At 49.3% G+C, this 24,396-nt stretch overlaps 1 protein-coding gene across 1 annotated transcript in view; it reads left to right on the plus strand.

Annotated features, from left to right (window-relative positions):
• Positions 1 to 24,396, plus strand: part of PEPD (peptidase D) — a 109,597-nt gene that overhangs the window by 10,965 nt on the left and 74,236 nt on the right. The window contains exons 4-6 of the mRNA XM_087826797.1: positions 5,515 to 5,578; positions 11,593 to 11,640; positions 12,932 to 12,993. Of these exons, the coding sequence (XP_087682923.1) occupies positions 5,515 to 5,578; positions 11,593 to 11,640; positions 12,932 to 12,993 (174 nt within the window). The remainder of the gene's footprint in view (positions 1 to 5,514; positions 5,579 to 11,592; positions 11,641 to 12,931; positions 12,994 to 24,396) is intronic.

The following is a 24,396-nucleotide window of genomic DNA, read 5'->3' on the forward strand; positions in this document are numbered from 1 at the left end:
GATGGTTACATTTGTGACCCTGAAATGAAGTGGCGAGGATGCCAGGAACAGACAGTTTGTAATTTCCAGAAATGGCCACAGTGTTGTGGCCATTCCCTGTAGAGAGGTGGAATCTTTTCCCTCCCACTTGACTCGAGTCAGGACCTAGTAGCTGCCTTGATGTGGGAATGTGGCAGGGTCACTGTGACTTCAGAAGCTGGACTGTCAAGTGCACTGTGGCTTCTGGTTCTCGCTCGTGGGACACTTGCCCTCAAACCCAGCTGCCATGCTGTGAGGAAGCCCAAACTTACCCACATGGAGAGACCACGTTGAGAGGAGCAGAGGCCCTATTGGCAGCCAGCACTTCCCACCAGAGTGGGTGCCTCCCAGCCCAGCCCTCGAGTCTTCCTTCTGAGGTCCCAGACCTTGTGGAGCCATCCTCCTCTGTGGGCTCTGCCCCAAGCCCCGACCTTCAGAGTCCATGAACTCGGGAAATGTTCCTGTGCTCCCCTACATGTCGGGTGGTTTGTGACGAGGCTGTCGTAACCGGTACAGCCCTAGTGAGAGTTTCCTGCTGAGAGCTTAGATCTGGTCTTGGTAAGAAGATTCTCCCAGAACCCCTCCTCCACCCTGAGGTGGTCACAGAGCTATAGCCTCAGCTCCTCTTGCCAGTGGCACATCCAGGAGTAGCCAGGTCCCTGTGCCTAGGTGGCACCTGTGCCCGGGTGGCCCCTGTGCCCTCTCAGCCTCCCTGTGGCCCTGCCTCCTGGCTCCTCCATGAGATATGGGCATGGATGGTGGCGGAAGGAGAGCCTTAGCAGGGCTTCTGTCTGGACATGGGGAGGGGCTCTGAGTTCATCTCCTACTCTGTCTGTCTGTCTGCTGCTTTATGCAGAGAAGTCGGGAAGTGCCTGTCCTGGACGGTGGGCATCCTCCAGGGTTATGGGAGGAGAGACCTGGGCTGTGCCTCAGGGACTCCACCATCTAGTGGGAAGCCTGAGCGAATCTCACGCAGCCACCAACTGGGGAGCCAAATGGCACTTGATTTGAGGGTTTATACCCAGGACCTGATTGGTCAGGGGATGGCTATTAGCAGTTGGCTCTTCAGGAGGGTAATCTACAGTAATACAGGAATAATGTTTTATATGTGGCCACACTGGGTTTCAGAGCCACTGTTACAAGTTCTCTAGTCTGTCCTGCTTTGCCAAGCCAGCTGATCATCTAGTGAGGACATATAGGCTTGGCTGACCTTTGAGGGTACCAGTGGTCTGCAGGGTGGGCTCCACGTGCACACTGGACAGTCCCAGGGGTGTTTGGGTTCCAGTGCAAAGAGCTCAGCCTTTGTCTCCTTCAGGCCTGGCTCCCCACTGTGGCCTTTCTCTTCCTCTGCTCTGGTGTGATGGTCTCCTGGTCCTCCTGTCCTGAGCCTTGGGGACAGAAGGCTTGGTTGTAACTGGCAGTAACTAAAGGCTTGCCTGTTTGGAACTGGAGTTGGGGAGTGGCCGATCTGATGTGGAGGCATTTCCAGACTCACAATCAGTAGAGCTAGGGAGGAGCGAGGCTGATGGGATTACCTGGCCTTTGCAATCAAAACCCACCAGACGGAACATTTGACCTTCAGCTCCTCAGCTTCCTTTTGAGTCTCTCTATCTGATGGCTTTTGAAAATCCATCTGGCAGATAAAGTTGCCCAGGGAAACAACACCCCCGTCTGCAGATCTGCCACTTCCTGCGTAAACAGCCTGTCCTGTTGTTGGGGTGCAGACGCTGAGGGTCATGTGGGCAGCCTGGTGCCGGGCCTGTTCCTCACCCCAGGCCTTTTTTGGGACAGGAGTGTGGTAGTTTGAAATTTGTTTTTATTTGGAGTCTGCTTACAAAGGTCTGGTGCTGCCTCAGCCTGACTGGTGGCCTTGCTCTGTCTCTCTCTGTCTTCACGGGAGCGTGTGGGGCTCTGATGGGGGTGCAGGTCTCCATGAGGAGGGCCAAGGGAATTCCTTTGGCTCTTACCCCTGGCAGTTTTGGAGGGGAGCCTGGTCCCAGCAGCCTGAGGCCTGGCTAGGGGTTTGCCTCTCCCGGGACCTCGCTGACTGTGGGCTTCCTTTGGATTAGCTCTTCTTTTGGAGCCTTGGGCTCTCCCATTGCCTGGCCTCCCTGACAAGTGCTGCCTGCAGTCCATTCACAGGCACAGTCCCCAGAAGCAGGCTCAGTCCCCAGGAGCAGGCGCAGTCCCCAGGAGCAGGCGCAGTCCCCAGGAGCAGGCGCCGTCCCCAGGGTCAGGCACCTGCGTGGTTTGGAGAGATCTGCTTTTCTCTGACAAGCTGCTAGAATCTTGAAAAGGTTGCTGACCACCATTCCAGAGCAAGTGCCAGGCCCTATGCTGAGAACAGAAAAGGCTGCAGTGTTGTCTGTAGCTGAAGGCCGGCTCTGGCGCTGGAAATGGATGGTGACTGCTGTGATTTCACTGTTACTCATTAACGCATGTAGGTGGTCAGCTAGCCGGCCAGACCTGCGCTTGGAAACTTCACTCTAGAAATTGAACCAGGGGCGTTAATGTTGTCTCCTTCCCCCTGGAGGCCCTGCCCAGGTGTTGGCACTGAGCTGTGTTCTGGGAAAGGCCTCCTCTGACTCCCGCCGCGGGTGGAGGGGCTCTGTGCGGCTCCATCTGGAGGACAGGACCTGTGTCGAGTGGGGCACTCCCTCCTCTTTCCTGCCAGCAGTCTCCCTTCCATTTGAAGGGAGAGCGTCTGGGATGGGTTGGCTCCCCTGCTGAGCCCCCTTTTCTAGTCCAGTTGCTTCTGTTTGGATCTCCTGTATGACAGGATCTGGCCTGAGCTGCCTGCTGGACCCAAACTCCAGATGGGCAGGGTGCAGGCCCTCTGTGTGGCCACCACCAGCCCGGCCCTCGGTGGGTTTATAGCTGCCTGTGACCGTTCCAGCAGCTCTGCAGAGCTTGCCTGGACGTGTTGCTCCTCCTGACAGCCCCACCGAACCGTAACTGCTGAGCCTCCGTCACCGGCTTGACACGGTGGCCGGGCACACTCATTCCTTAGGGTGATATTTAAGTGGCTTTTACTATAATTAGCTCTAAAATGTGAAAAATAAGTACTGTTCAAACTTAATTATCTCTGTCCTTTAGAAAAGATTGACATGCAAAGTGCCAGGAAAGACGCTCACAGCTTTTCAGGTTGTATTTGTCAAATAGGTATTCCTGCTGAGAACCAGGCCTCTAGCTAGTTGTGTGATTTTGGCCCTTGAAGCCAGTGTGCGCTCTGGACCATGTCATTGAGCTCTTGAGAAGGACAAAGGGTATTTGGCGGGGTGACACCTGTACTTACTTCCTCCCAGACATCAGGGTGGCAGTGGCAGGCTCTCCCGTGGGCTGGCTGGCCCTTGGCGCTCTGTGGCTCCCATGGCAAGTGGAGTGGCTTGTGGCTGGTAGGTGAAGGGTGGACAGTTGAGCCCACAGCCCTGAGGCCACCTACAGATCATAGCTGCCATGTGCTTGCCCTCCTCCCCCAACTTCCTCTGGTTCTGCATTGTTATGACCTTGACCTCAGGACGAGTGCACAGAAATGTTCCCAGGTCTCAAGTCTCCTAGGTCTCTGCTGAGGCCTGACCACCAGGACTCCCAGGCAAGGAGGCAGGAGCACATTTCCTGGGCACCCCTTGGCAGGGTGGCTTGGGTGAACTGGGAGAATTAGGGTCCCTGTTGGAATAGGAGATGAAAAAGTCAGTGCCCAGGCTAATGGCCAAGGTGCCTGTCTGTAGGGAGCATAGAGGATGAAAGCAGGTCCTTGGCATTCCCTGAATCTTTTGGAAGTTTGCTTTTGATACGTGTCACAGCTGGAGGTGATTAAATGACTGGGGACCAGCGGTGGCTTGGGGGCTTGCTGAGGACACAGGGCATTTGTCCTGGGGCTCAAACTGGAGCTGGGGCACTCAGAGTGGGTAGTTGGTAGTGATGCTGATGGCGCTGCCTCTTGCGCTTCTGGCACGTGCTTTTGTGCAGCTCTGCAGCTCCAGCTCTGCTGAGAGTGTCATTCACCCTTAGTAGCAAAGGGTCAGTGAGCTGTCTGTGGTAAGCCTGGAGTCAGGGTGGGGCCTCCAGTGTCCAGGCAGGGTGCTCATCATTTCTTGCCCTGGCTGCTTTAGAAGGCGCTAATGGATGCACCAGACTTTGGCCACTTAACTTTGAGTCCTGTCTCAACTGTGAAAGCTAGTGCATCTGGATTGTGAAAATTTAATCAACAGTAGGAGCTTGATACCCCAATTGCCCACTCCAGAGAATCCAAAAGGGAGATAAAGCACATAGTTTTCAGGGGTCCTGAGTAGCCCATTGCAGTGAGACCATAGTCTCCTGTGCAGCTTGCTGCGTGTGGCTGTGAGCTCCCTGCTGCTGGTCCCTGAGGCCCGCCCATCTGTCTCAGGTCCCTGCTCTGTGCTTTGTGGCCACAGTCTGGTCTGGGATGCTTGTTTGGCTAGAGAGGGAAGTGGTGCAGGGCTCAGAGAGGAGGCGGGATTCTGCTCCCTGGGCAGTGATGGCTGAGTGTGTCTCAACGACATTGGTGTCTCAAAGGCCCTCCTCAAGAGGGTCATCTCCCAGTCCTAAATTTGCTCTCCCTGCCCTGTCCCCTCTGAGCCTCCCCAGCACACTGTCCGGCACCCCCACCCCCATTATCTGCTCACCCTTGAGAGCCCAGGAAGCACGGTCTGAAAACCATCTTTTGTTTTCTCCTGAGGTCTCTTTTGGCTCTAACACTTGGTGGCTAGAATACCATGCGATCCTCAGCAGCACGGGGGTAAATGCCCCATGCTAATGTGGTGCCCGATTGTGGGACGGTGTGGGACGTCATGTGTGTGCATCATTACACTTGGCTTTTAGCACCACCACTCCCATGTGGCTAGTGCTTCTCAGGAGAGCCTTGTCACAGACAGTGACATTGACTCATCCCCAACCAAGAGGCTGGCAGTGGGGTGGTGTTTGCCGAGACCCTGCCCAGAGCAGCCATGACCAGGGGCCCTTAGTGAGGTGGGCAAGGGCTGCCCCACCCACTCTGCCCTGTGTCTCCCTCTTCTCACCCACTGATTTCTCAGCGCTGATGAGTAAGCTTGAGCGTTTCTCATCTCAGTGAGTAATACTGTTGTTGACTTCTTTAAAATGTTAACTCTTTAATTTTGGTTTAAAGAGGCTCTGTGGGGGCCTGGGAGGCAGCTTATTTCAGGCCCCAAAGGGTGGGGCATGGAGAGTTCTCACTGGATGTGGAGCGAAAAGGTTTGTCTTCAGCTACTTGTCCCAGGCAGCCAGGGTCACGGCCTTGAAGGAGGAGCAGAGGTCAACTGGGTAAGGTTGAGGGGGCAGGTGTGGTTTAGGGGCCACTTTGTGACCCAGTCCTTTGCCCCTGAGTCTGTGTTGGGCGGACCCACTTGGTGCCAAGTGCCGGCGGGGCAGGGATGAGCCCCGGGCTTCATAACCTGGGCTTGGGGGAGAAGAGGCGACCAAACCCTGACTCTGGTATTTCTTGTTTTTCCCTTTGAGGATCCACTCCAAGGAGCACTTCAAGGAGAAGTATGCCGTGGATGACGTCCAGTACGCAGACGAGGTCAGTAGCAGCCGCCTCCTTCCTGAGCAGCTCAGGGCTTCCAATCACCCCTTTGCTCTGGATTCCCTCTCCTCCCACTACTGCTGCCTGGCTGGACATCACAGGACACCACCACCCGGCCGCCAGCCCCTCAGTAGTTCCCTCATTTGGAGAGAGCAGGAGGGAAACATGGACCTCAGATCTCCCTGGAGACAAGCTCCTCCTTTGCCAGGGCAGCATCCCTGACACAGTTGCTGGAAGTGGCTGGTACCTGGGTTGGGGCTGCTGAGCTGCACAGGCGAGGATGTCTCTGGGGAGGTCTGATATAAGTGCCCTCAGGCTCAGCCTGAGCCTCCACATATCGGGAGGCCCTCCCCACAGACCCTCACCCTCTGCAAACGCCAATGTCAGGAAAGCTCCAGGCTTCGAGAGGTCCGTGGGGTGGGATGGAGCTGGAGGTCCCTGGTTTTAATCCACTTCTCAGTGTGGTTGCCCAGTGGTGTTGTGTAACCTAGGTAGCCCAGGTAGGTGTGCGACTGTCATCCTGGGGCTTTGAATCTGTTCTGAATCCAGGCAGTCAAATGGGGCTGTCCCTGACATCCACTGCTGATAGGGCAGGGCTGCAGCAGAGGAGAGATACAGCCCTATGGCCTCGTTGTGTCCTTGGGGGACCAAGGCCTCCTGACACTGCAGCTGGTCCAGGCACACAGGAGGCCTCTCTACTCTATCCTGAACTCTGTCACGACTCCCATGCTCCGTGCAGGTCTGTGCTGGGAGAACATAAACACCAAAAGGTCAGTGCCTGGTGCCCGAGGTCCAGCTGTGGCCTGGCAGGGTCAGCTGGATGGGGTCCTCCCATGCCACACCTCCCCAGACAGAGGTCGCATATGGACCTGCACTAAGAGCTGGGGGTGCAGTGGAGAAACAGCCACAGGAGCCAGCAGGCTGGAGGCCAGCAGTTCCTCCTGGAAGGGGGACACAAGGCCGGGCAGGACACAGGCCTTGTCAGGGAAAGCAGCCCTGGGTGAGAGGAAGGTCCCTGGGATCCCAGCCAGACCCATAGCACTGTGAGGAACTGTGTGTCTCAGCCTGGTGTCGGAGCCCTGCTTGGGACAGACAGCTCTTTTTGATAAACACGTGTGCCCGCTGCCAGGCTGACCAGCTTCAGTTCTATCCATTCCCAGGCACTGTCTTGCTCTGACTGTCCCATCCTACTCACCCTCCAAGGCCTTTCTTCAGTCGGCCACATCCCGTGCCTACTCCAGCCCACACCGGCGCCCTGCCATACTCTGCCTGCCTAGTCAGGGATGTGTGGACATCAGAGCTGGTTGAGACCCAGGGCTGAAGTCAGCAGCCAGGGGCAGGGTCGTGAAGAAGGTGACTGCATGGGTGGTCACCACAGTGTGATGGTACCCGTTCAGGACGGCCATGGGGGCCTGCTCCTACGCACTTTCTGCCTGGTTGGATTGTGGGGAGAGGGGAACTTCTGATGGATCTTTATTTCATGTTATGTGATTTCAATGCCAAGTTATCAGGAGTGACTCCTAACATCTAAAGTCTGTTAATACGCCCATGGCCTGTTGTATTGATCTCTTTGGATATAGGATCTAAAATAGTCTGAACTATTTGCATTCCCCTAACAAGATTGTGCTAGAGAGGGAGGAGCCTGCTCATCCTTAGTTCTGGTTTTGTTCCTGACCCTCACCTTTGGCAGGTGTATCCCTCCTGCCTCCATAAACTGCGTCTTAACATTACTGCCTTTTGGGAACTTGACCTTCCAGGTTTCCTTGGTGTGAAATCTGGAGGGGCAGCCTGGGATGGGACCTGGGCTCAGCCCACTGAGTCAGAGCATCTCTGCTGCGGCCTTCCCAGCTGCCGTCAGAATTTTTGCTTCTACGACTGGGGGAAATTCAGGCTCATTTATACTGATTTCTGGGGAGAAGGAGAAGTGGCCTCCTGATGCAGTAAAACAGAGGAGGTCTTGAGTGTCAGATGGGAAAGCCCATAATGAGAGTGTAAATTACAGCCCACAGCCCCGCTCATTAGAGCCTGTGTTTATGAAGCAGAGCCTTGCATGAAGTTGTCAGTGGAGTTCAGAGGACAGACTCGCTTTCTGGCTCAGGCACTTTCCGCACCACCCCATGGTCATTGTCATCACTTCTCAGTCTGGTTGTTGCTGTTCCCATTGGAATTAAGGGCTCATGTTAACAGTGAGACAGGTTTTTCACTCTGGGGTGGCACCTGCAGGCTTCAGTAATGTTGCCAGCTCCCACGGATCCCCTCATTCCCCTCCTGCCACCCCCTCCCCTGGCCTATTCCTTGGTGGGCCACAGCTCTCACCCCATTATAGACGGGAAGCAGCTGACACTTGAAAGAAGACAGGAAGGTCCCAACCCCAGGCCATGACTGGTCACCTGATATCAAGTATAAAATGCAGGTGTCTGATGTAGAGAACCTGGCTGTCTAGTTCACGAGTTTAACTACTGAGAAGGTAGAGCAATGGTGGTTCCTTTTTATTTTTCCCCAATAAGTCTTTATTAATTTCAGAGAGAGGAAGGGAGAGGGAGAGAGACAGAAACATCAGTGATGAGAGAGTCATTGATCAGCTGCCTCCTGCATTCCCTGCACTGGGGATCTAGTCCGCAAACCAGGCATGTGCCCTGACTGGGAATTGAACCATGATCTTCTAGATCATAGGTTGATGCTCAACCACTGAGCCACACTGGCTGGGTGGTGGTTCCTTTGAGAAAGGGGCACTCAGGAGAGCCTTGAGAGGCTCCTCAAGGCATTGTTAAGGCGCAGTGCAAAGGCTGGTACTCATGATGGGGTGGGAGCTCGCAAGGTGGCGGGTACAGGGTGTGCCCTCAGTCTTCTTCATGGCAGATGTTGGGAGGCACCAGTATCACTGGCTCTGATGTAGGCAGGATGGATGTAAGAGAAACCACTGTGGCAGTACAGTGATGGATGTTGCCTGCCCCTCGGCCTCCGGGGAGGCATCAGGGACTGGTGGGGTCTGCGGTGGGACCTTTGAAGAGGCAGCTGCTATGTGGAACTGCTGGCCCAGGGTTGCTAGATAATCTGATTGTTCAAGAGTAACTGCAAATCCATATTGTTTGTAATCTTTCCTAATGTTTAAATTTTAGAAACAAATTCAAAATTTAAATGCATTGCCAGCCACCATTGTGCACCTGTTTCAGACTGCCGTGAAAAACAGTTCATTCAAGAGCTTAGGTTCTTGCATGGTGACGCCCAGATCCCCAGAGTAGTGCAGGTCTTCGTGACTGTCCAGCCCCTTTTCCTGGCTCACCCATGAAGAGTGTCCTGTAGGCCTGGTTGGGCTTCTGAGCGTGAGGGCATGTGAGGTGTCCACTGGAAGGCTTTGGTTGTTACCAGGGGAGGACCCTTGTCCGTGGGCTCTGATGAGATCTGCATGTGCTGTCCACCTTGACCTTCAGAGAGACTGGGCTGCCCAGGAAATCGATGTGGCACTGGTCTGTGAGAGGTGATGGGTCCCCGGTGACCACAGTCCATGGAAATGAGGCCCTGTGTTGACAGAGCCGTGCCGTCCTGTGTGGCCCGGGCTGCATTTCAAGCTGGCAACACATAGCCGTGTCATGTCCCCTTAATTTTTGAGGCATGGAATCAGGCTGTGTTGATGAGAATGTAGCACTAATGGGTCTCCATGGGGAAGGGGAAAGACAGATGGAACTGCTAGGCTGGGGGAAGCTTGGCAGCTGCACAGGTAACCAGGACCCACTCAAGCAATTGTGATCGATAAAAGCTATGGCCCTGCCAGGACTAGCAGACCCCCAGCCTCCTCTGTGTTGGGCCCTGGCTTGTCTGCTTCTCCGGAGGCACTGAGAGGGCTACTTTTTCCTCCATTGCTCAGCAGCACGTCCTGAGTCGTTGCCGAGAGAAAAACCATCAGCTCACACATTTGTTATCCTGCTTCTTTCTCCCAAGGACAGTAGCACATACGATCCCCAAGTGCCTGCTCGCTCTCAGGTTCTGCTGCCGTAATTGACAGAATGTTCTGTGCTGATGAATGGAAATCCTTCACCAATGTGACAACACACCCAGGGCCCGACACGCGTGCTCGTCCCTTTTAATGAGCCCGCCCCCCTACTCCAGGAGGTCCTGGGAAGTAGCAGGGACTCTGCCAAGCCAATCATTTGTGCAGCAGAGGCTCTCTGAGCGGTTACTGAGTCCACGAGGGCTGCCAGGAAGACGCAGCCTCGGGCACCGCTGGTGGGAGGTGGTTGGCAGGGCATCTGGCCTTGAGCATCAGAAACCTTGACAAAGTATGTGGCTTTTCCCCTAGAAGTTTCACTGGGTCAGATTTGTTTGTTTGTTTTAAGGAAATAAAAAGTTTAAGGAATTTATCTTAAGGAATAAAGGCTTATATGCAAGGATGTTCACCAGGGCATTATTTATCAGAGTTAATCCTTAGAAATGATTTGTGTACAACAGAGGAATGAATTACTTGTGCTACATCCGGTAAGAGAAAATCATACAGCCTTAGGTTCAACTCTGGGCTCCTCTCTCTTTTAACTGCAAACCCAGGCAGGTGATTGAACCCATAAGCTTTTCTCATTTGTGACATCTGGATGCCCGCAGCACCAGCTGCATGGTGCTAAATGAGATGCCGTCTGAAGTGCCCGGCAGAGGCCATGACCAAGGGCTCATTGGATGTTCACCATTCCCAGTGGTCGTGCCTGTAAAAGTCGCAGACTTGAAGAATATTTAATGACAGGGAATAAGTGAAGCGTGTAACTTTGTATGATCCAAATGTCATTACAGATATCTGTTTTTATGTGCAGAGATAAAAGTTCTCTGGGGATGGGATTGTAAGTGTATTTTATCTTTTTATAGTTTTCATTGTCTCCCAGGTTTTCTCTCTGAGCCTCCCAGTATTAGAAAGCACATATATACATATGTCAGAACTATCAAAATGTGCACTTTAAATATGTTCAGCGTAGAACATGTCGGTGACAGCTCAATAAAACTGTAAAAACAACAAACAACAGATCCTCCTCACCCTCACCCTGTGTCAGGGCACTAAAGAGTTTAGGGTGAGTGTGGGGAGGGGGGCAAGGACTGCAGAGAGGAGACTGTTCTTTGCCCTGGAGGGGGGGCTCAAATACAGTAGGGGCCCTAGTAGCCAATATATGGAGCAGACTGAGGGGTGGGGGCCAAGATAGGGAGAAGGTGCTCCCACCAGGGTGGTTGGCACCTCGGGTTGCAGATGTCATGGTTAATGCAGCATGGTGGGCACTTGGCCAATAGAATGACAGTCAGTGGGGCATAAAGAAGGGAGTGAATGAACCTGTCTGAGGGGGGCAGGGGCCTTCGTCCTGAGTATACATTGATGAAGTGGCTAAGATGGGGAGAAGGCATTATAGGCAGAGGTGAGAGCCTGAGTGAAGGTGTGGAGAGATGAGGTTGCCTGGTGTGCTCATTCAAGGGGTTGGGGTAGGAAGCAAGCAGTGCACAGGGGCATGAGGCCTGAGTGGGCCACGGTGGAGGGCTGGAGAGCAAGGATGCAGGCTGGGGGTTGGGGGAATCAGGGATAGCTAACATCCCACGGTCAAGGAGATTAATGGGGGGCAGGGAGGAAAGTGTCTGCCTTGGGACAGGAGGCTGGTGGGGCCAGTGCCTAAGAGGTTGCCAGAACAGGTCTTTCAGGAGGGACTTGTCAGATGAGCAGAGGTGCTGGCCTTGGAGGGTGGGCCAGTATGGCTGTTTGGAGCCCAGAATCTGTTTGGGGCCTGGAGGCAGGGCAGCATGTGGGGAAGTGTGCCCGGCTTAGGTGTGAATTCCTCTCTGCCACTCGATAGCTCTGTGGCTTTCAGAAATCCTTTATTCTCTGTAAGCCTCAGTTTCCTTATCTGCTGAATGGGCACAGCAACAGCACTGCCTGTTTTAAGGATCTGCTCAATAAACACGAGCTGTCGTTGCTGAGTAATGGTAGTGTACCATCTCCACCTGACATCCTGTGCTTGCTCTAAAGTGGATTTTTCTTTCTGACCTTTCAGATCGCCAGTGTCCTGACTGCACAGAGCCCCTCTGTCCTTCTCACTTTGGTAAGTGTCCAAGGACTGGGCAGTGTTTGGGGGAGGGGTTTTAGGGAGCCACCTGCCCCTGCAGAGGTCAGGGCTGTAGGGGAAGATTGAGAAACCTAGAGGAATGGTCATTGGTGATAAGTAGCGACACCTTCTCAGTCTGATAGGCTGGACACATCCAGGACCACAAGCTCGATTCTCCCATCTCCCTGGGATGTCTTGTCATGAGGCCACTGTGGACAAGACACCATACCCACTCGAAGGGTTAAACCCCAGCTAGAGGAAGTGTTGTCTCAGGCTGAGCTCGTGGGATTTGTGGATGTAGAATATCAATTGCTTCCATCCTCTGTCTCCTTCATTGTTAGAATTTGAAAAACACACCCTTGGCTTCTGCCCATGAGGGTGCTGGGCTCTTCACCGTCAGATTTTAAACCCGGGCACCGAGTGACTGATGGCCTGCCACAGCCTGGGGCGGGGCCCCGCAGCTGGTGGAGGCCCCCCGACTGAGAGGGCGCAGGAAAGAAGGTGTGCCCTTCTTGGACCTTGGGGGCTTCAGGCATGAAGAGTGTACAACTCTTCTTCCCAAAGTGACCCTTCTCTCCTTCACTAACTGATTCTTACAGAAATAGTTTTCCCTGTAGTCTCTTTCCTGCTCTGCCATTCTGATGGCTGCGAAGGAGGTCTTGTGAGATGGTCACACATGACCTGGTGTGTTTAGTGTTAGTGACCTGCAGCTCCTGGGGAGAAGTCCAGTTTAAAATGCCCCACCTCTCCAGGGATGGCACGATTGCCTCGAAATCTTTTGTTTTGTCCTTGCTCCTATCCAGTTCCACTTGGCACCTCCTTATAGTTAGGGAAAGGAGGGGACTGCAACAGCATCTCTGGAAGGACTGGGTTTGACAGTGCTCTTAGGACAGTCAGTGGGGCGCATGCGTGTAGCGTGTGCATGAGACGGGGCTAGCGTGGGAGAGCAGGCTGGTGGTAGGGGTGGTCCTGGTCCCAGCTCTTCTCACCCAGCCCCCCCCACCCCATGCCTGAGCAGCCTGAGCCGGTGTCTGCCAAGGGGCACTGACAAAGGCCTGCTTTCTCTGCTTTTCAAGATGCTGCAAGAGAGCCTGCCTTTGTGTTGGGGTCTGGCTTGCATTACCTGAAATGCAGGGAGGAATGGCTTCACCGGGCTGGGGTGGGGGGTCCACTTTCTTCCCCAGTTCTGAGCCTGGCTGAGGAGGCAGGCCCTGCAGTGCAGGCTGTGGGGATGCCACGCAGCCCTGTGTGACCCCTCTGTACCCTCACGCTCCCTCTCTCTCCCCAGCGCGGTGTCAACACTGACAGCGGCAGTGTCTGCAGGGAGGCCTCCTTCGAGGGCATCAGCAAGTGAGTCTTGGGGCCCCAGGAACTGCTTTCTCTATTCTCCACAGCTCATGTCTCCCCCAGCAGGCCTTTACTAGTCTAACTAGACATGAGATACACGAACAGGAGGATGCCAGAGGGGGTCAGACTGGGCACTTTGAGGAAATGCTTAGAAAAATAATTTGTCTAAATTCACTTCAACTTTTACTCCTCTGTTGAGCTCCATAATGAAAGTGCAGGCCCGCCGAGTGCTTGGGGAGCCCTGGCCACTGCGTATGCACAGGCAGGCCCCCTATGCGGCTGTTTTCCCTCCAGGACCTGCTCTGAGCTCCACGGTCTTTGTTCTTATCAGCCCTCTTTCCTTACTACTGGCCCCTAACCTCTCCTAGCCCTGCTCACAACAACTCCCCAGTGTCCCCTGCTGCCCTAGCTCTAGGTAGGAACCCCCTTACCCGCTGTCACTCCTCAATCGAGCTCCAGGCCTAGCTCCCAAACTGTTTCCCCTTCTAGGTCTCTCCAGGCAGGAGGGCAGATTTTAGGCACACAGTGCAGCACCTCACCCTTCTTGCCACTCTCACACTCTGTCCCCTGGAGGGTGCTGGGTCTCTGGGCTGGGGCTGGCTGGCCCTGGGGGGGGGGGGGAGGGCGCGGGTGTCTATGGGGTCTGTGTTACTACCCCAAGGCCACAGCAGACTAGCCCTTGGTGAGGTGAGGGGGCAGGTGCGCCTTCTCCAGGCTGCAGAGCTGGACAGCTCCCTACCGGCTCCTGTACCTTGATCTCAGCCCCTCCCTGACCACGCTCCCTCTGCACCACTGCGTCCTCTGTTGTCCTTTGGTGGACCGAGGCAGTGACAGAGGAAGTGCCTTATAATTATGTATGAGCCTGAGCCGCGGGAATTTGTGTGTACGTGTGATGTAGGGGTGATTAGGAAGGATTATGAGCTCATAAATATGTATCACTCCCCCCGTGATAAGAGCGATGGGGCAGGGGAGCAGGTGTCAGGTTTGCTTCTTTTCATCGCTCAAATCTCCGCATCCTCTTGGGAGTTTTCCCGAGCGGCCATACCTCCCACGCTGGCAGCAATTAGCTCAGCTCATTGAAATGCTGGTCATGGAGATCTCGTCTTTCCCTAGGCCCTTAGAGGGTAAGTGTGGTGGTGGGGGGCATAACCAGCTGCCACCTGTCCTGGGTGAGGCCTCCTGGTCACCCCAGCACTGGCAGGTGCCAGTGCTCAGCGCCCTGCTCACCTCCCTCCACCTGCACCATGGGATGGCTCTGTGGTCCCCTGACCAGCTCCTCCAGCCTCTGCTTTGTTCTCTGCTTTGCAGGGAAGACCCTGAGCTAGGAGGAGGGAGCCCTGATAGACCCCTCGCTGACCAGCTCTGTGACCTTAACAGAAATTGCCCTCTGAGCCTTGGCTCCCCCATATGTAGCATGTTTGAACTTGTCGTGGGGATCAAATGAGGTCCCCCGCATCTGGAGCCTCACGTGGAGCTAGTATTCAGTAAGCAGTCCCTGTTTGTGCAGTGGGCCAGGCGGACTTGAGGATGGCTGATTATAAGACTCTGGGTGTCAGCAGGCTGCGGGGCTTCAGGCTGTGGGGCTTTGCTTGTCCTCCAGAGGTTTTTGCTCAGCACCCCGGGAACAGGTCAAGCTCAAGATGTAGCTCCTGAGAGTAGAGTGCTGCTGGCTGCTCCCTAAGATTTCCTGAAGAGAGGTGGGGGTGGGGGATCCAGGGACATCATCACTGCCATCCCCACCCCCCTGGGAGCAGTCCTGCTATGAACCCAACCTCTCCTTCCATAAGCAGACCCCAGCCTGTTTCCTGTTGCTCCCTGAGTCTCTGTGGCCCCTGCCAAGAGCCCCCACCCGCCTGGCCAGCATTTGGGAGGCTTTTTAGAGCTCCAGGGGCTGCCCTCACCTTGCACATTCTACCAGGCACTGCTGCCCCTCTCCCACCCATGGTCTGGTCCAGAGGGGAGCCAGCTATGGGGTGTCCCCAGGCCCCTCACTGCTGAGCCGGGAATTCCTTCCCACACCCACGCGCACATGGGGGGCTCAGTTTTCTGGCTTGGCTGATGTATCACATGTGAGAGCCCTCCTGTGTGTCTCTCTGCTTTGGGGTGCCCTGGCCTGCTTGTGGTGCTCCCTTCCCTCCTGTCCCCTGGGGGCTTGTCCCCTATGCCTCCCGATGGGGCTCCCATCGCACTGTGGCAGTATAGTTCCACCCCCACTCCACATACCTTGGGCACTGACCTTGGCCCCAGCCTCTGCCTCCAGCTGCCTACCAGTGCTTCCCCTGCAGGGAGTCAAGTCTGTTTTCCTGAGACCTAGGCGCAGGCCATCCCCCTGCCTTCCACTGACGCTGGCTGTCAGCACCTCAACTATGTCCCTGCTGGCCTCTGCCTGGCTGGGGAGGCCCCTGTCCTTGAGGGCCACTGCGCTCAGCACCCGAGCTCGCGTGAGCAGCTCCAGCTGTTTGGCGGGGATAATTATAGCCTGTTTCCTAGCAAGAGGAATCTTGCTGTCCTACTTTCTAGTGCTCAGCTGCTCCTATCACCGGTCCCTCCTCACTGCCCTAATGAAGTGCCTTATTCCTCGAGTTCAGGGGTTTGGCCCCTTTGAACTTTTTCTGCAACACCTTCCAACTTGGGTCCTGATTGACCTGCTTTAGCAGAAGTTCAGGTTTGCCCTCTTGGTTTGTGCTGATGGGCTGTCCAGGCTGCCTTCATCCCTGGGCCCGGGGAGAGCAGGGAGCTTGTGGCAGAACAGTGGTCCCACCCATCCACTTGTGCCAGATCCTCTCCAGCTAGGAGAGCAGCCCGTGACCCCTCCAAGTGTGGTTTCTTGGGGTCGGCTGCCTCCGGTCTGTCACACTTGGGCTCAGCTTTGGTGGGGCTGCGGGTTTGGTCCTGGGAGACCTCAGACTTCCCTCCGCCTTCCCAGATCAGGGCCGGACCTACTGCCTGCAGCAGGGAGTGTGTCAGGTCTTGCAGTGGTGGGGTCGGTAGGGGACCAGGGCAGAGGGAACAGGGAGCCAGAGTTGGGGACGGCAGACATGCACTGGGATCTCCCCATGGCCTGGGCTCCCTGGACTCACGGGGTGTGTCTTTGCCCTTCCTGGGGAGCCAGGGTGAAGGGAGAGATGGGGACGGTCTGCCAGGCCACAGACTGAGTTTGGGCTCTGGCCCAGGCCATGGTTCCCAGGTACAGCTGGATTGGAGCCAGAACAGTTCGCATAGGAAGGAGCAGGCCGGAGGATGGGGTCTTGCTCACGGTCAGGTCCTGGTGAGAGCATGGGTGGGGCTGGGCTGGGCTGGGAGAGGCGCAGCTGAGGTGCAGGGACAGCTCTGCAGTCAGGAGGACCTGAGGCTTCCATGGGCTTTGGCCACTCCAGATGCCTGGCACAGTTGATCCCTGCAGCCTGGAAGCAAGTCAGATGTGACAGATCTTTGTTAGCGTCTGAGGAAGTGAGCTTTAGAGCCAATTTTTCTGAGAGATGCTGACTGTGAAGGGAAAGAGGTGGTCTGTGGGGATCCAGGTGGCCTGAGCCAAAGGTCACTTATCCGTTAAGTTTGTATAACTTAATGGGGGACTTTCCTGACATGAGAGCTCCCCCCAAAACCAGGCAGACCGTGTGCCCAGGAGCCCGGGTGGCTGGGGCAGTGAAGTACAGAGGGCTCTGTGTCGTGCTGTTGTTCAGCAGGAATGTGGTCCGTGTTTGAGATCAGCGGCTTGCTCAGGATCTATTTCTTATCTTTCAGCATTTACTTAAATTGCCTTGCGTATTTGAAGACCATTGGTTACAAATGAATTCCATTTAAATAAGCAGTTAAATATGAAATTACTGAATTTGGGGGTTGTTAATGCAGGAATATTAATATTCAAAGGTGAATTTTAAAAACCAGGAAGTAGAGGGACATTATTAAAAACTGACAATTACGGCAAAATGCTAGTCTGTGGCTTGGGGACGTTGGCCTTCTGGTTACTGTTAACTTGTGTATCACGTTAGTATTTAGGACTGGGCTTCTCAGTACGGCCCGTGGAATCTCCATCAGGAGATGGATCCCACGGGTGGGGCGTGGGGGGCTGTTCCAGGGCCTGCTTTCCAGACAGGCTCGCGTTCCTCCTCGGGCTACGCACTGCAGGGAGGAGGCGGCGGCTGGGGCAGGGGTGGTTGGGCCCGTGCCACTTACCCTTCAGCACCCAGCCCACAGGTGGAGCCCACCAGGGAGTCAGCCCGTGCTCCTAGGCACCCCCACCCTCAGGCACTGGTCGGTTTGTTGTTGTTTTCACACAGTTACATGCTCATCATAGAAAATGCTAACTAGCACAGTGGCTAAAGCGAGAAATATCTGAACGCCGTAGCCTGAGTTAAAGCCTGACACCACCGTGGTGAATGTTTTTTGGATTCTCCCATGTGTGGCTGTTTCTCTGTCTGGGTGTTTTGTGTCTGAGTGTGCGTTTGAGTGTATGTGTTCTTGTACTTATATAGATTTGGGTGTGGATATTTGTGTGCTAGTGTAAGTGTATGCCTGTCTGGGTGTGTCTGCATGTCTCGTGAGTGTGTGCCCGAGTTGGTGTGTAGGTATGTGTCTGCTTGTGTCTGTGAATATACGTCTATGTGTCTCTGAGTGTGTGACTGTTACGACACCTGTGTGTGCCTCTTTTCTAAGTGTATACTGCCTGTGTGAATTCATCTTGTCTGTCCCTGTTATCTGTGTGTTTGTGTTTGTGTGCTGGGTTACTTTGCTACTTGGGGTGCGTGGGCGCATATGTGTATACGCACGTACATTTTGTAAAGAGAAATTGTACTGGTGTGTTTGGCTGTTGATGAGACACGCCATTGCTTTTCCTAATGTCAAAGTGACATTTGGCAAAATGGGAGGCAGAGGCTGGGTCGTCGTCTTGATTTATGTCATCTGCCGCTCTGTTCTTCGGCTAAACTGTGTTGGCTGCCTGTGGTCTTTGATATTTCACAAGTAGGGCTTTGATTCTACTACATTTTGATTGACTTTGAATTAAGTAGTCTTATTTGTGTATTAGGAATCCAAAAGCTTTACCATCTACCTGCCATATCGCCTTCTCTCTTTCCTCCCCTGTCCCTGACTGTCCTCATCAGGTTCAGCCAGGAGTGGTGTGCCAGCCTCACAACCATGGCAGTAGATCGTTGTTGTCAAACACAAGTAATGAGGGCATGGAGAGTCCCCGGTTGGTCACAGGCCTGCATGCCCTGTGTGTGATCCTGACCCGAGATGTCACAGGGCTGAGAATGCAGAGGGTTGAGGGTTGAGGGTTGCCAAGCATTCTCTGCTGAGTCCTGTCCTTCGTGCTAGGCCACATCGAGCTTCCCGAGCTGTCTCGCTGATAGCTTGAGCTGCGGGTTACACATGACACAGTGTTAGGGATGTGCCCCGATCTGATCCCTCTGTTTCTTGGGGTCCCCTTTTCCATTATGCTCATCTAGCAAAGAACAACTTTTGACTTTATAGATTTTTCTTTATTGTATGTTTGCTTTTTATTTCATTAATTTCTGCTCTTTTTAATTTCCTTCTAATTTCTTTAGATTTATTTGTTCTTTAGCTTCTTGAGAAAGAAGAGAGGGACATTCCTGTGATGGGAGCTTAGGTCATGGTTTTTAGTGTTCTTTTGCACTAAATACATTTAGAGTTATACATTTTCCTCTAAGCACTGTTTTAGCTGCATTTCACTGGTTATATTTTATGTTTTTATTTTCTAATTCCATTATTTCTTCTTTGAACAGTGGCTATTTAGAAGTCTTAATTTCTAAACAATTTGGGATTTTATATTCTTTCTGTTACTGATTTCTAGTTTAATTCTGTTGTAACCAGTGAACATGTTCTTTATTTCATTAAGATAAATGTTTCTTGGATACTTGAAGAAAGCAAATATTCTGCAGTTTGCTGTTGTGCTCTGTATAAGTCAGGTTCATTAATTGTAATTGTTCGTATTCTGCATCTTTCTTGACTTCTCTGCTGTTTTAGCACCACAAGAGGTATGAGCAAATCTCAAACTATGCTTTGTGGATTTATTTCTTCTCTCATTCTGTCAATTTTATAAATGGACTTTATTGAAATAAAATTTACATACAATAAGATTTATTACGTGCATAATTCATAGGTTTTAAAAAACAGCCTTATTGGGATATAATTTGCATGCACTACAATTGACCCATTAAAGGGTACAATTAAATGGCTTCTGTATGTTTATAGATTTGTTATCATCACAATCAATTTTAGAATATTTTTATCATCCAGAAAGAAACCCTGGACCTATTAGGAAGTCATTCCCCATTTCCCTAGCAACCATGAATCTACTTTCTGCCTCCATGGATTTGCCTGCTCTAGCATTTGATATAAATGGAATCATGTAATATGTGGCCTTTCGTATCTGGCTTCTTTCATTTAGCGTGTTTTCATAGTTCATACATGTAGCATGAATCAGTTTTACTAATTTTTATGGCTGAAAAAATATTCCAATCTATAGATATATACCATATTATGTTTGAATGTTTATCTGTTGATGGACACTTGGTTGCTCCCACCTTTTAGCTGTTAAGAATAATGCTGCCGTGGACATTGATGTACAAGTTTTTGTGTGAACATATGCGTTCAGTTCCCTTGTATATATACCTAGGGATGGAATTTCTGAGTCTCATGGTAACTCTATGTTAAACTTGTTGAGGAATTGTCAAACTATTTTCCAAAGTGACTGTACCAACTTATATTCCCTCCAGTAATGTATGAAGCTTCCAGTTTCTTTATATCCTCGACAACACTTGTTATTATCTATCTCTTTCATTGTAGCCATTAAGTGGCTGTGAAGTAGTATCTCGTTATGGTTTTTATTTATATTTTCTTGATAGCTAATGATGAGCATCTTTTCTTGTGCTTATTTGCTATTTGCATATCTCCTTTAGAGAAATGTCTATTCAGATCCTTTGCCCATTTTTCAATTGTGTTGTAATTTGATTGTTGTATTGTAAAGTTCTGTATATATTCTGGATGCTACACCTGTAAAATTTGTGAAAAATTTCTCCCATTCTATGCGTTGTCTTTTCACTTTCTTGAAGTGTCCTGTGACGCACAAGACTTTGATGAAGTCCAGTTTATCTATTTTTCTTCAGTTGCTTGTACTTTTGGTGTCATTATCTAAGAAACTGTTGCCTAGTCCAAGGCCATAAAGATTTACACGCATGTTTTCTTCTAAGAGTTTTATAATTTTAGCTCTTATTCAGGTCTTTGGTCTAGTTGGAGTTAATTTTTGTATATAATATGAGGCAGGGATGTAATTTCATTCCTTTTTGTGTGGATATCCAATTGTTTCAGCACCATTTGTTGAAAAGATGATCTTTTCCCCTATTGTAGTTTCTTGGTACGCTTGTCAAAAATCAAATGACCAAGGACAAATATTGTATGGTTCCACTGACATGAAATAGTCAAGTTCACAGAGACATAAAATAGAATAGTGGTTACCTGCAGCTGGGGGGGATGAGGAATGGGGAGTTAGTGTTTAATGGTTAGAGTTTCAGCGTGCAGTGTTGAAAAGGCTCTGCAGAAGGATAGTGGTGATGGTTGCACAACAGTGTGAATGTGCTTAATGCCATTGAACTGTAGACTTAAAAATGCATAGTCAATAATATTGTAATAACTATGTATGGTGCCAGGTGGGTACTGGAAATACTGGGGGGAACACTTTCTAAAGTATGTGTGATTGTCCAACTACTATGCTGTATACCTGAAGCTTAATGCCATTGATTATACAAAATAATATGAAATGTAAACTATAATTGAAAAATAAAAATTAAAAATGGCTTAAATGGTACATTTTATGTTATGTGTATTTTACCACAATAAAAAAAATCAATTGACCATAAATGTATGGCTTTATTTTTAGATTCTCAATTTTATTCTATATATATATATATATATATACACACACATATATATATTCTATATATATATATATGCATACACATATATGTCTGTCTTTATGCCAGCACCACACTGTCTTTATTATCTAGCTTTACAGTAACCTTTTAAGTCAGAAAACGTCAATCCTGTTTCTCTTTTTCAAGATTGTTTTGGCCCTTGAATTTCCGCATAAATTTTAGAATCAGCTTTTCAATTTTTGTAGAGAAGCCAGCTGGGTTTTTGGTAGAAATTGCATTAAATCTGTAGATCAATTTGGGGAGTGTTGTCGTAATAAAATTAATTTCTCCAACATCAAGTATGATGTCAGCTATGAGTTGGGGAAGTTCCCTTCATTGAGTTTTGTTTTGTTTTTTAATCATGAAAAGGTGTTGGAATTTGTAGGATGCTTTTTCTACATCTATGTGGTTTTGTCCCATATTCTGTTAATATTGATTATACTGATTTTTATGTGTATTGAAGAAACCTTGTATTTTTGGGATAAATCCCGCTTAGTCATAGTGTATATCCATTTTATATGTTGATGGATTCTGTTTGCTAATATTTTGTTGAATATGTTTTTGTGTCTGTGTTTATAAGGGATTTTCATCTACAGTTTTCTTGTGATGTTTTTGTCTGGTTTTGGTGTTAGGGTAATACTGACCTCATAGAATGAGTTGAAAGTGTTTCTTCCTTTCTAGTTCTTGAAAGAGTTTATGAAGAATTGGTGTTAATTCTCCTTTAAATGTTTGGTAGAATTCATTAGCGAAGGCATTTGATCCTGGACTTTTCTTTGTGAGACTTTATTTTATTACTAATTCATTCTCTTTACTTGTTATAGGCCTATTTCGAATTTTTATTTCTTCTGTGTCAGTTAAGTCAGTAGTAGTAGCCCCTCTTTTACTACTGATTTCCACAATTTGAGCCTTCTCTTTGTTTCTTGGTCATCCTAACTAAGACTTTGTCAGCTTTGTTGATCTTTGCAAAGAACCAACTTTTGATTTTCTCTGTTGTTTTTCTATTCTCTGTTACTTATTTCTGCTCTAATCTTTATTATTTTCTTCCTTCATCTTGCTTTAGGTTTAGTTTGCTCTTTTTTAGTTTCTTAAGGTAGAAGGCTAGGTTATTGATTTGAGATAACAGTCTTCCTTTTTAATATAGGCATTTACAGCTATAAATTTTCCTCTAACTACTGCTTTAGCTACATCCTATACATTTTGATATGTTGTGTTTTTGTTTCCATTTGTTTCATAGTATTTTTAGTTCCCCTTGTGTTTGTTTCTTCATTGACCTATTTATTGGTCCATATTTAGGAGTGTATAATTTAATTCCCACATACCTGTGAATTTTCCCTCTATCATTGATTTCTAATTTCATTCCAGTGTGGTTGGAGGATATACTTAGTATGATTTCAATCCTTTTAATTTTGAGTTATATGGCCTAACATATATATGGTTCATTCTGGAGAATTTCCATGTGCACTTGAGAAAATGGATTATGCTGTTGGACAGATTCTGTTAGGTCTAATAGGTTTATAATGTTGTTCAAGTCTTCTATCTTGTTGATCTTCTATCTGGTTGTTCTATTCATTACTGCAAAGTAGTAAAGTCTCCAACTATTGTTAAATTGTTAAATCGAAACCAATTCTGTCAGGTTTTGATTCATATACCTTGGAGCGATGTTGTTAGGTGCATATATGTTTATAATTATATCTATTTCATGACTTTACCCTTTTATCAATATAAAATGTTCTTATATTGTGTTTAGTAAAACTTTTTGTCTTAAGCTAATTTTATCTGATGTCCTTTTTGGTTTCTGTTTGCATGATATAGATGCAACTTGACTTATAGTGGGGTTATATCCTGATAAACCCATTGTAAGTTGAAAATATTGTAGGTTGAAAATGCATCTAATACACCTAACCTACTGAACATCATAGCTTAGCCTAGCATATCTTAAATGTGCTCAGAACATTACATTAGCTTAAAGGTGGGCAATTATCTTGAGTTTTATCTCTAAAGTAATTGCCTTCCTCCTTCTGACCAGGAATCAGGAGACACAGATGGGTGTTTTGTAATCATGATGGGATGCAAAACCATAAAACACAATATCCAAAAAACATCGCCAACACAGTGCACTGTTGAGCATCAGTTGTTTACCCTTGTGATCATGTGGCTGACTGGGAGCTGTGACTCACTACAATGCCCAGCATCATGAGAGAGTATTGTGCTGCATATCAGTAGCCTGGGAAAAGATCAAAATTCAAAATTTGAAATACGGTTTCTATTGAATGCGTATTGCTTTCACGCTATCATAGTGTCGAAAAATCATAAATCAAACCATTGAAAGCTGGGGACCATCTGTATATCTTTTCCCATCCTTTCCCTTTCAACCTGTTTGTCTTTGAATCTAAAGTCTGTTTAGCTCTTTGCTGTATCTACTGTGAGGATGAAAATCATTCTCAGCAATCAGACTGTCATCATTTCAGAAAATGTGGACATCACTCTGAAGGGACACACAGTTATTGTGAAGGGCCCCAGAGGCACCTGCGAAGGGACTTCAATCACATCAATCAATGTAGAACTAGATTGGAAAGAAAAAGAAAAGGCTCTGGGTTGACAAGTGGAGAAATAGAAAGGAACTGGCTACCCTTTGCACTATCTGCAGTCATGTACAGAACATTATCAATGGTGTTACCCTGGGCTTCCCTTATAAGATGAGGTCTGTGTACACTCACTTCCCTGTCGTTGTTATTTAGGAGGTTGGTTCTTTTGTTGAAATCAGACATTTCTTGGGCAAAAAAATACATCCGCAGGGTTCAGATGGGGTCAGGTAATCCTGCCTTTTAATTGAATAATCCATTTATATCTAAAGTAATTACTGATTAGGAAGGACCTTCTTCTGCCATTTTTTAACTTCTATATGCCACATGTTGTTTTGCTCCTCAGCTTCTCCATTGCTGCCTTCTTTTGTATTTAGTTGATTTTTTTTTTTGTAGTATATGGTTTTGATTTTCTCATCTCCTTTTCTTTAAGCTTCAGTTTTTTTCTTAGTTGTTACCCAGGGAATTACAAATGATTTCTTAAACTTATAGATAACAATTTGTTCACATTAATGTCAACTTAACTTCAATAGTATACAAAAACTTAGCTCCTATATAGCTCCATTTCTCCACTCCTTTGTGCTGTTATTGTGTACAAAGATCACATCTTTGTATATTTTGTGCTTATCAACACAAATTTACAATTATTGCTTTATGTAGTTGTCTTTTAAGTTAGATAGGAGAAATATAGGTATAATAACAAAATACATTTACACTGTCTTTATACTTGATCATGCAGCTACCTCTACCAGTGCTCTTTTTTATTTCATGTTGGTTTGAAGTACTCTCTAGTGTCCTTTCATTAAAGTGTGAAGGGTTTCCTTTAGTGTTTCTTGTAGGATAGGTCTCCCAGCAATGAATTCTCTTGGTTTTTGTACAACTGAGACTGTTTT

This window comes from Miniopterus natalensis, chromosome 18, assembly GCF_054644295.1.
Source record: "Miniopterus natalensis isolate mMinNat1 chromosome 18, mMinNat1.hap1, whole genome shotgun sequence".
In the NCBI taxonomy this organism is placed as follows: domain Eukaryota; kingdom Metazoa; phylum Chordata; class Mammalia; order Chiroptera; family Miniopteridae; genus Miniopterus; species Miniopterus natalensis.